The sequence below is a fragment of the Hemiscyllium ocellatum genome, chromosome 18, assembly GCF_020745735.1.
Source record: "Hemiscyllium ocellatum isolate sHemOce1 chromosome 18, sHemOce1.pat.X.cur, whole genome shotgun sequence".
In the NCBI taxonomy this organism is placed as follows: Eukaryota; Metazoa; Chordata; class Chondrichthyes; order Orectolobiformes; family Hemiscylliidae; genus Hemiscyllium; species Hemiscyllium ocellatum.
The window spans coordinates 50,067,649-50,078,930 of NC_083418.1; the positions used below are offsets into that span (position 1 = coordinate 50,067,649).

The following is an 11,282-nucleotide window of genomic DNA, read 5'->3' on the forward strand; positions in this document are numbered from 1 at the left end:
AAAGGAATTGAAGAAATAAAGGCACTAGAGAAAAAGTACCATCAAAACGTTAGTCTATTAAATCCTCTTGATTTCTGATATATATTAATGATTGCAGCTTGATGTGCAGGAGCAATTTCAAAGTTTGCAGATAATGCAAAACTCGAAAGAATCTTAAACTGTAAGAAGGGCAGTGCAGAATTCCAGAAGGACATTGATAAGTTAATGGAGTGAGCAGACTGATGGCAGATATATTTCAGTAGTGTGAGAAGATGCATTTTGGTAGGGAGAATATTGAAAGACAATGTTAAATAGGGGTACAACTCTGAGGGTGGTGCAGGAGCAGAGAGACCTGGTGTATATATGCCAAGATTATTGGAAGTAGCAGGACAGAGAACAGTAAGCAAAGCAGAGATCATTGGCTTTATTAATATGGACATAGTGTATGTGAGTAGGGAAATGATGTTGAACATTTTTGTTTGTTACACCTCAATTGGATTATTGTGTAGCAGCTGCATTATAGGAAGGATGTGAACACACTGTTGAGACTGCAGAAGTTATTTACAAGAATAGCTCCAGGGATGAGGAACTTCAGTTATGGGAATTGAGTGAAGAAATTGGGACTATTCTGTTTGGATGGAGGAGATTAGTTAACATTTTTCAAAATTATACATGAACTGGATAGTGTGCATGGAGAAAGCTTTCCCACTCATAAAAAGAACAGGAGTGCATAGAATTTCAATGATTTGTGGTAGAAGCCAGCCTGAAATGGGGAAAAACATTTTGACTCTTCGAGATATTAGGATACAGAATATACTGCCTGGATGTATGGTGGAGGCAGGTTCAATTGAGGCATTCAAGAGAGGATTAAATGATTGTTTGGGTAAAGATAACGTGCAAGAGTATAGGGAAAAAGCAGACAACTGGCATCAGATAATGATCCTCCTTTAACAAGCCAGTGCAGATATGATAAGCCGAATGTTCTTCTGCACTGTTACATGAATCCTTCACAAAAAGATGTAATTGCAGAGCATTTGGAAATGCATAATATGATCAAGTAGAGTCAGCATGTCTTTATGAAGAAGAAATCATGCATGACTGATTTATTAGGATATTTTGAGGAGATAGCAAGCAGGAGACATAAAGTGGTTGCAATTCATTTGGATTTCTAGAAGAAGTTTCATAATGTACGATAAGTTAAGCGACTTAATAAGACAAGATCCTATAAGTGGCAACACTATACAACACTTTTCACTGTAATTTGTAACAAAATACACCTGACAATAAATAAATCAAATCAAACCAAATCAATATATTCTGGGACTCTGGAAAAGGTTGTAATGTGTGTGACATGTAAAATGCGGAGGTTTCGGATCCACAAGACATTCAGGACAGTCAAATCCGCATGAAATGCTAGAGGGTAGCAGTCCTTGAACAACACGTTGGTGATTTGGAACAGTGACTGTCCTCACTGCACACCATACAAGGAGAGGTTTTTGGCACAGTTATTAGAGTGATCACTCCACATAATGATAGGTAAGCAAGTAGGAATATAGATCTGGCAGGTGAGTGGGTGATCATTTGCTTAAAGGAAAGGAGACAGTAGGTCCAGGAAACCCAGGACTTCTTGGAGCTGTCTGAAATCTTAGAAGCCTATTTAGTGAACAACACGACTGAGCTGGGTGACTTGAGGGAAACCCACAGTACCATGGTGCCTGAGGCTACTATGGAAACAGTGAGAGGGAAGCTGGTAGGCAGATTAGTAAGGTAGTGGTCAGTAGTTTGGTGGAAGGCAGTTTAGTTTGCAGCCAAGATCATAATCTGTTGACTCCTGGTGCAAGGGTTTGGGATATAATGAAACGTCTAGATTAATTTCTAGAAAGGGAGGGTGAACTACCAATGGTTGTGGCTCATGTGTGAACCAACAACATAGGGAGGGATAGTGTGGAGGACTTGCAGGTCAGTTTCAGGGATCAGGGAATAGGTTGAAATGCCAGACTTCCAGGGTAGTAATCTCACAAATACTACTCGTGCCTTGAGTTTCTCCATTCAGGATAAGACAGACCAGAGAGATATGTGTGTGGATTGAGAGATGGTGTAGAAGGGAGGGATTTAGATTTTTGGGACATTCAGACTTCAAAGTGTGTATCATCATCCTGGTGTACTGTGCACAGCACAACTGGAGCGGGCAATGAGTGGAAGTGCTGAATACTGGGGAACTGTGAGAATGGGAACTGTCCTCGGAGCAAGAGGATAAAGACATTAAGCCGCAGAAAGTTCTCCCTTTGCATAACACAGCTGTGCCAGTTTATTCAGGTCAGAAAGGATTTGATTGATATCCCGTTCCAGTAAATGAGGAAAAAGACAATGGTGAAATGTGAAATAGTTATAGGTCATCATGTCGGCACTTTGATTGCATTGTTGGGTGTGGGCTGCAGCCTGTACTTGTTTTGTTTGTGTTTGCTTTTGATGTCAGTAACTAAAACCTCATCTTTGGAATTGATTGAATATTTGCCTGTCTGTGATGGTCTCCCACTGGGCTTTGATAAAATGCTGCTTAGCAGTCTGCTTTGGGGACAGAGTAGTGGAGACTAACAGTAGTAAGGAGAAAGTGAGGACTGCAGATGGTGGAGATCAGAGTTGAAGGACGTGGTGTTTGAAAAGCACAGCAGGTTAGGCAGCATTAGGAATCATTCCTGATAAAGGGCTTAAGCCCGAAACGTTGACTCTCCTGCTCCTCAGATGCTGCCTGACCTGCTGTGCTTTCCCAGCACCACACTTTTCGACTTAAAGTAGTAAAGTGTGGCTCATGACATAAGCTGTGGCTTGGCAGTTAGGTTTCAATTCGTTTTCCCATCTATGTGCCAAGGTGTGTCAGCCATGTGTTGTGAGCACTGTAGTGTGTTTCTGACTGCTGTGCCATTAAATTGCAGGTGAAGAGCAAACCCAGAATGCCAATATTTGATTGGGTGTTTGGCTGGTATTTAAAGATGGCACTGATGCCAGACATGCCTGTCCTTTCCGAGATATCTGATGCGTTGCCCCTTCTGTAAGTTCAGCGACATAGTGGAGTTGAGCTAGCATTGGGGGATAGGAATGCTGTGTGGTATGACAGTAGTAAATGGGGCAAATTTAGGGCTATACCATGGTTCAGCCAACATGATTCAGGCCAGTGTACCGCTCATGACTTGTTTTCCTGCTTTTGTAAGGTCAGGAAAAGTGGGTACACTTCCATCCAAGTCACTAAGATAGATTTATTTTTTTCTTTTTTTTTCTTTTTCCCCCACACTACCACCTAACTGCAGAAGTGCTTATTAATTCCCTGGCACCCATGTTGTGTGTGTAGGTGTGAGACACGGTGAAAGACACAAGGTGCACAAGTCTTTATTCAGTTTCCACCTCCAGGAAGAAAAGAAACACCCAAGTGGCCAGTGACAAGCAGTGCCCTTCACATCAAAGGGCAATGCTGTGTGATCAAAACAGTGAAGGGGAGCGCAGGGAATTAAGATAGATTTAAACAGTTCAGGCTCCATCTCTGTGGCGCTAACCTCCAATTGACTAATTAATCCTGCCATCCTGTTCATCACTCCAACCGCGAATAGGGAAAATTACTCTGCACTTGTGACTTGTTAAGTGGACCGATTGCAGACGAGTGAGTTGGGATTCTTGGAGGAGGTTCCTGACGCTGTTGCTCCACCCCGTATATAAATAGCCGGCTTCAGTTCAGTTCATAGTCTTTTTATTTCCTCCAACACTACCACCAAGATGGAGTTCCGAGCTGACAATGTACCGCTGAGCACCCGCAGCTACCCTTACCAGGGGCTGAAGGACGACGAGCAGACGGCGGGCACCACCGTCGTTAACGTGGCCCCGAATGTGACCTCGGTCCGGGACCACTTCCTCTGGTCCATCTTCAACTTCGCCTTCATGAACTTCTGCTGCCTGGGCTTCGTGGCGATGGTCTTCTCGGTCAAAGTGAGTACGGGCCTAAAGGGCAGACAGCCGGGGGTGGGGGGGAGAGGGGAGACTGAGACCCTGGGAGAGGGTGGGGGCACAGAGACCACGGAGGGGGGAGAAGGTTTAGGGGAGGGAGAGGCGCCGCCTCGCCGCAAAATGCGTGCCATGAGTGGGTGAGAAGCAGCCGCTGGCCCCGGTCTGCCGTCCTCCGGAAAGCCGGTCTCGGTGTCCCCCGGTACACGCCCAGGTTGGTCCCCATGATGACTCGGATGGCTTTGGAGGGAAGTACCAGACCGTGTCTGCTGATTGCAGCAAGTCGCTGGACAATTTTTTTTTGGACCGTCTGTCTTTTTTTCGCAGAAACTGCGGATGAAGTGCATTCGCGCCGTGACGTTTATGGTTTATCAAATAACGAAACCATCCGGGAGGGGGGAGGGGGGGGTTCTTTTGGCCGAAGTATGTGCGAATTGCAACTGGGTCACTCGCTCACCTGTCTTTTGAAATCCATGGTTGAATCCGTTTGCTTACAAATCCTAGCTGTTCCTTGTACTCAAAATAATTCTGTTACCTCCAATCCTTTAACCGTTCGCTTGCCTACTTTTGCTGTTGTCCCTTCAGGTAAATAAATCGGCGAGTGATTGATTGCTTAACTAGAGCATTTGGGAATACGTGTTTGTTATACTCTGTTGATTTGGAGAGTAAAATATCAAACACATCAGTTTAACAGGATGCACTAATGTTTGTCTCTGATTAGAATACCTTGATTACACAGCAGTTGGTGGGTAGATCAGATAAATCATCTACTTTGAAATGACCTTTCCAACTTATTCACGTATCTCTTGGTGTAGAAAGATGTATTAAGCCAAGTGTTGAAAAGACTTGATGACTCAGCACCCAGAGTTTGAGGGTAGAGAATTCCAAAGATTCTGAAGAAGGATCTCTGGAATTGTTTAACTCTGCTTACACCCCACAGATGCTGCTCGACATCAGTTTCTCCTTTCTGCTTTTCTAAAAATTCTCAAACCTCAGTGAACAATTAGCTTGGTCCCTTCATCTTGATAATGTGATGCTATATCCTAGATTTGTTGGAATTTTTTTATGGCAAAAGTGGATAGATTCTTGACTGACAAGTCAGAGGATGATGGGGGTAAGCAGGAATGTTACAGGAGTTGAGGCCACAATCCAACCAGTCAGGAGCTTATTAAATGTCAGAGCAGACTCAAGGAACTGAATGGCCCACTCCTTGTGGTTCATATTTGCATGCCTGACTAAGTACTTTTATGTTGGACTTTGTCCAAGATCTCTTGAGTTTCATACAGTTCAATGAAGTCACTTCTCTTTTTTCTAAATGAACAAATGGTATTTCCAGTTTGAAAATCACCTATCAATACAATCCTCATCAAAACATCCAGTGTAATGAAAATCATTACAGAGCTCCTCCTTTGGTAAGGTAACAGTACTCCAGGTATGGCCTCCCCCAGGTCCTATATCGTTCCAATAAGTCTCCTCCACTCTTGTACTCAAATACCTTTGCAACATCCTGTCTTGTGGCAGGATGCTAATTATCTAGATTCAAAAGCAGGAGAAAGTGAGGGGTACAGATGCTGGAAATCATCATCCTGATGAAAAGCCTATGCTTGAAGCATCTGCTCCTCAGATGCTGCCTGACTGGCTGTGTTTCTTCAGCGCCACACTTTCTGACTGATTCCAGAGCAGTCAAGTTTCTTTATGCAAACATTCAGTTTTTCACCATTCAAAACATTATTTAGTTCAGGAGGAAAAGTATAACAATGTCAATTTTGCATTTGTTCCTTCTGGGTGTGTGTGGGGAGCTAGTTGTGCTTCTGTGTCTGTGGGTCTTTTAGTCTTCCCATTTTTGCTTTCTACTGTGTCCATTATATCGCTTGAGCCAGACTTTCACTTATGAAAGGTGTTTGGAGCTGGTTAAGAAGGTTCCATTCTTAAAACCTTTGTAAGGGTTGGCATAGTGGCTCAGGGTTGCACTGCTGCCTCAATGCCAGGGACCTGGGTTCAATTCTACCCCCTAGTGATTGATTGACTGACTGTGTGGGGTCCCACAATCCAAAAGTGCACAGGTTAGGTGGATTGGTTATGCTAAATTGCCCTGTAGTATGTAGGGATGTGCAGGCTAGGTGGCTTAGCCATGGCAAAAAAAACCCATATGGGGTTATGGGGGCTGGGTCTGGGTGGGATGCTGTTTGGAGCGTCAGTGCGGATGTGATGAGCTGAATGGCCTTTTTCTTCAATGTAGGGCTTCTGATTCTAAGCTGAGATTATTTCAAAAATCTAATTGGTTCACTCCTGTCCTTCAGAGAATGAAATCTGCCATCCTTAGTCAGTAAAGACTGTCTAGAACCACACCATATTGTTTACTCTTAGACCTTTTGAGGTTGTCCAATAGATGAGACAAATGATCAACTTGTAGACATTTAAAAAGCCTTCATCATCTTAATGATACTTAAGGAAGAGCCTTAAATGCCAAAATGTCAGCCAGTGGAGGTGCTGATGTTGGACTGGGGTGAGCAAAGTTAAAAATCACAAAACCAGGTTATGTCTAAAACACATCACCAAGGATGAAAATAGAGAGCAAGTTGTAACCATCTGCTGAAGAGACTCTTGGTTTGTTGAAAGATTCCACTAGGACTGGGCTTTAGTTCTTGAATATCAACACCAACTTAGCCATCCAATCTTCTGAAGCCCTCATCTTCATTCAACTGTGCTAAGCAACTAACTTGTGAAACATGTATCAGATGATAATTATTATCCTGCAGCTGTCACAATTCTCACATCTTGATTTTTGAAACAACCTGAAATTCTATATGGAATTTGATAAATCATAACTGGGTAGAATTTGTACCACTATAGCTGCTGATCTGACAGGATGCCCAACATAATGAAAAATGCTTTTGTTAAATTAGGTAGAGAAAGATTACTCTTGGAGATGGGAGTTCTTCAATACAGGGTCAAGGCTCCAGAATACACTAAGTCAAACAGCTTAATATCTTTATGTTCCTCATGGAAGAACAGTTGAGTTCCTAACACACTCAACTGTTTATTTGCAAGGAATCAAGCTGAGATCTCCTAATTTAGTTTCATGCATGACCTTTAAACTTGGATACTTTCATCCATTGGTTGTGATTTTTAAGACCAGTCCGTTTAGCTCCAGGACATCCATGATAGATATTTTCTATTCAACTTGTTCAGTGTTGATTAAAGGGCTGGTATAGTGGCTCACTGGTTAGCACTATTGCCTTACCATGCCAGTGACCTGGGTTCAATTCCACCCCAGGGGGAACTGTCTGTGAAGTTTGTACATTTGCCCCATGTCTGTCTGGGTTTCCTGCAGGTTCTCTGGTTTCCTCCCACACTGCAAAGATGTGCAGATTAGATGAATTGGTTATGCCAAATTGCCTATATGTCCAAGGATGTGCAGATTAGCCTGGGAACATAGTTACAGGGATAGGATAGGGAGTTGGGTCTAGGTGGGATGCACTTTGGAAGGTTGTGAATTCAATGGGCTGAATGGCTTGCTTCCACACTGTAGTGATTCTGTTTTCAGAGACCTCTGGAGCAGGTGGGCTTGAACCCAGGTCTCTTGATCTGGGGTAGGGACACCACCATGACATCACAAGCCCTGTTCTTAATTGCTCAGGATAGTGTCATCTTCAGCTGCTTAATGACATTTTCTCCACCATATGGCCAGAAAGAGGGATGTTCTATTCAGCACAGTTTGACTTCTCCAGTACTAAAGATACACAACCATGCCCAAATGCAGCAAGACCTAGACAATATTTAGGCATAAGCTTACAAGTGGAGAGTGAAATTTGCACCATATAGGTGCCAGTTAATGACCATCTTCAAGAGAATCTAACCATTGTTCCTCTGCATTAAATGGTATTACCATCACTGAATATCCCATTGTCAACATTCAAGGAGCTACCATTGACATAAATACTTTCAATACAAGAGCACACCAGAGACTAAAATTCCACAATGAGTAACCCATCCCTGACTCCCCACAGCCACCATCTGCAATGCACAATTCAGGAGCGTTATTGAATACTCCCCATTGCTTGGATGAATGCAGCTCCAACAACATGCAAAAAAACAGATACCATTTGGACAAAGCAGTTGCTTAATTGACATCATATCCACAAACACACCATCACCAACTCCATAATAGCGCTGTATATCATCTAAAGATGTACTACTCCCGAACCCATGACCACGACCATCAGAAGGTTGTGGGAATACCATTACCTGCAGTTTCCCTTCAAGCCACATACCATCTTGACTTGGAAAAATATCATTGCTCCCCTAGTTTTTACTGATCAAAATCAAATAACCCCCTCTCAAACAGCATTGTACGACTACCTACATCAAAATAAGCTGCTCAAGAAGGCATCATGACCATCTTTTCATGAACAACTGGGCAGGAGCATTAAATGCTGGCCCAGCCAGAGCTCAGTGGAGGGCACATCCAAGATAGAAAAACAAATCAAAATAATGATTTTTGTTTTCAATTCTTTGTGGCCTCACCCCACTCTCTCTAACTTCCTCCAGGGCTTCAACCTGTGAACATTTGTATCACTTCCATCCACTTAACTTGCTACATATTGCTTCAATATAAAAGGGCAGTTTAGGGGTGGGTCTTTGGGAGGGACATGGTCAGGCAGAAGAGGTGACAAACATTTGAAAAGGGGTGAACCAAACATTTGAGTTTTTTAAAAAAGCAAATAGATCAAATGGTCACCCACACAGACGTGCACTGAGGGGGTGTGGTCTGAGATACCAGAACTCCTGTAGTTGTTTCTGAATAGTTTCCCTACAGTGTGGAAACAGGCCATTTGACGCAACAAGTCCACACCAAACCTCCAAAGAGTTACATGCCCAGACCCATTCCCCTGCCTTATTACTCTTTCCCGACTAATACACTGAACCTACCCTATGGCAATTTAGCGTGACTAATTCACCTACACCTTTGGGCTGTGGGAGGAAACCAGAGCACTCATAGGAAACCCAGTGTGCAAACTCCACAGCCAGTTGCCCAAGGCTGGAATCAAACCCAGGTCCCTGTCATGGTGAGGCAGCAGTGCTAACCACTGAGGCACCATGCTGCACTGTTGCCTTGTGTGCATCTTGGGATTTTAGTCACTTTTGGCTGAGCCTTCAGCTGGCATTTCTTCCCTAAACCTCTCCACCCATCTCTCTGCTTTAAGACATTCCTTTAAACCTACATCTTTGACAAAGTTATTGGCCAGCTCTCCTCAGGCCTTATCATGTGGGTTGCATGTCAACATTCCCATGACGTACTGTCACTCTTTAAATGACATTTAAACATTATCTTTAAAGAAAACATTGTGTTCACATTCTGGTATTTTGGCTCCATAGTCAGGAAATGGTGGTTTGTTTAATGCATTCAATTGCAGACATCACCTGTAACTATTTTTGAAGGTTTTGGATGGCTGTCAGCACTTAACAATAGGCAATACTGAATCCTTTTTTTTAATGTGGCAAAATAAATCTCTCGCTGGATATTTGAGGAGCTGTTTCCTCCTTCAGAAAATTTTTCTTACTTCACTCAGATTTTGTAAGAGAATATTTTTATTTAGCGTCTTTCATGTATGTGAGGCATCCAAAACCCTTTTTAAATCTTACAGGTAATTAAACATGACAGCCCAACCAGGAGTGTTAAAATAAGTTTTAAAAACAAAGACATTGTTCATCTGCTGGAACTGTCAAAGGTATAAATGACGTTGAAAGCTGCTAGAAGTGGAAATATTGTGTAGTTGCTGTGAGCTATGCAAATATGGAAGCCAGGTTTTACATGGCAGGATCCTGAAAAAGTAATATGATAAATTACCAAACTGGTTTCACAGTTTTGCTGAAGGGTAAATGTTTAACAGGACAGGAAGAAATATATAATCCATAATACTTCAGGCTTCATAGCATTGCTATGTCAATTGAGATAGTTTCAAGTCCTGAAGTGTGGTCTGTAAGTTGAGTGCTTCCTAAGAGTGGATCAAACTGACACTTAACCTTTTATTTTAATTTGGCAAAGCTGACTGATGGTCCAATTCCCTTATCCACTGTCAAACCAGCTCACCAGACCAATAAGGGATAGGCAATGAATGCTGGCTGGCCAGCCAGCAACACCCATGCCCCACAAGACAACAAAAGAAAATGGACAATTCCAATCATTCTACTGACGATAACAATGGAACAATGTTTCTTCTTGACCACTTCCCACCTTGACTGGAGAACCTTTTTAAGGATGAGAAAACAAGACTAATCTTTCACTTTAATGTCACTGGAAAGAAGGTTATTTTGATTAGGTTTGTCTTCAGATGTGAATCATAAGGGATTATTTCAATTATTTTTGCCTAATATTCGAGTTAAGAAAAATGTTGGCATTTGTTGTTGAACATTACTGACTTATAATGGATGAGTATTTTCCTGATTTCACAATGCAAATGAAACTGGATAAAACAATTTGAACACTAAATGTCCCTTTATTAGAAGAAACCATGCATACATTAAACTTATGACAACTTGCAAGCACTGACTGTAGTGTCTCATCAGTGGTCATTTGAGGTTTGGAAGTCTTGTTGCATATATTCATAGTTGTTTTCTTTTTTTTAGTCTAGAGATCGAAAAGTTGTGGGAGATCCAGAAGGGGCTCGGCATTATGCATCTACAGCTCGAGCACTCAACATTGCTGCCACAGTGCTGACTGTTCTTGTCCTTATAATCGGCATTGTGGTGATTTTCGTTAGCCTGTCTATGGTGAATAGAGTCATTGAACATGAAAAACAAGAGCACCCTGATGTCTTTGGAGGCTGGAATTGAACATGCCACTAGTGGCACCAACTCCCCGTCTAGGAGCTGTTTTGCAGGAGCTTTTAATTCAACAGCTTCATGTACTCAGTCTATTGCTTCTTTCTTTCTACACTGTCTAGGTGGTGCTGATATGTCTAAATGTCTCAGCAACAGATTACTTTTACATGAAATTGCCTGAGTGTGGCCTTGATTGTATTAATAAAGCAATTGATGACCAATTTGGGGACTTTTGAAGTTTAATGACCATTTTCCTATGTCCAACACTAAACACTCCCCCCCCCCCCCCCCCCCCCCCCCCCCCCTCAATGGCTTCCTCAACAATACACACTTTCACTTCACTTCTTGTAAAGATTCTATTCTTCCAGTTTGTGGTACATTTGTTTAGATGATGCAACCTTCCAGAGCAGTACTCTACTGTATTTTATTTTCCCTTTCTCACCTTTGTTGACAGAGCCCATGAGTGTGTTCTTAACCACCTTGACCTT

The 11,282-nt window shown here is 42.5% G+C and overlaps 1 protein-coding gene across 1 annotated transcript; it reads left to right on the forward strand.

The window, feature by feature from the left end:
• Window positions 1–3,699: 3,699 nt before the first annotated feature.
• On the forward strand, window positions 3,700–11,015 carry LOC132824453 (dispanin subfamily A member 2b-like). The gene is made up of 2 exons (XM_060838970.1): window positions 3,700–3,954; window positions 10,600–11,015. Exons 1-2 carry the CDS (start codon window positions 3,745–3,747, stop codon window positions 10,804–10,806), a joined length of 417 nt encoding a protein of 138 aa, XP_060694953.1. The 5' UTR covers window positions 3,700–3,744; the 3' UTR covers window positions 10,807–11,015.
• Window positions 11,016–11,282: the final 267 nt, after the last annotated feature.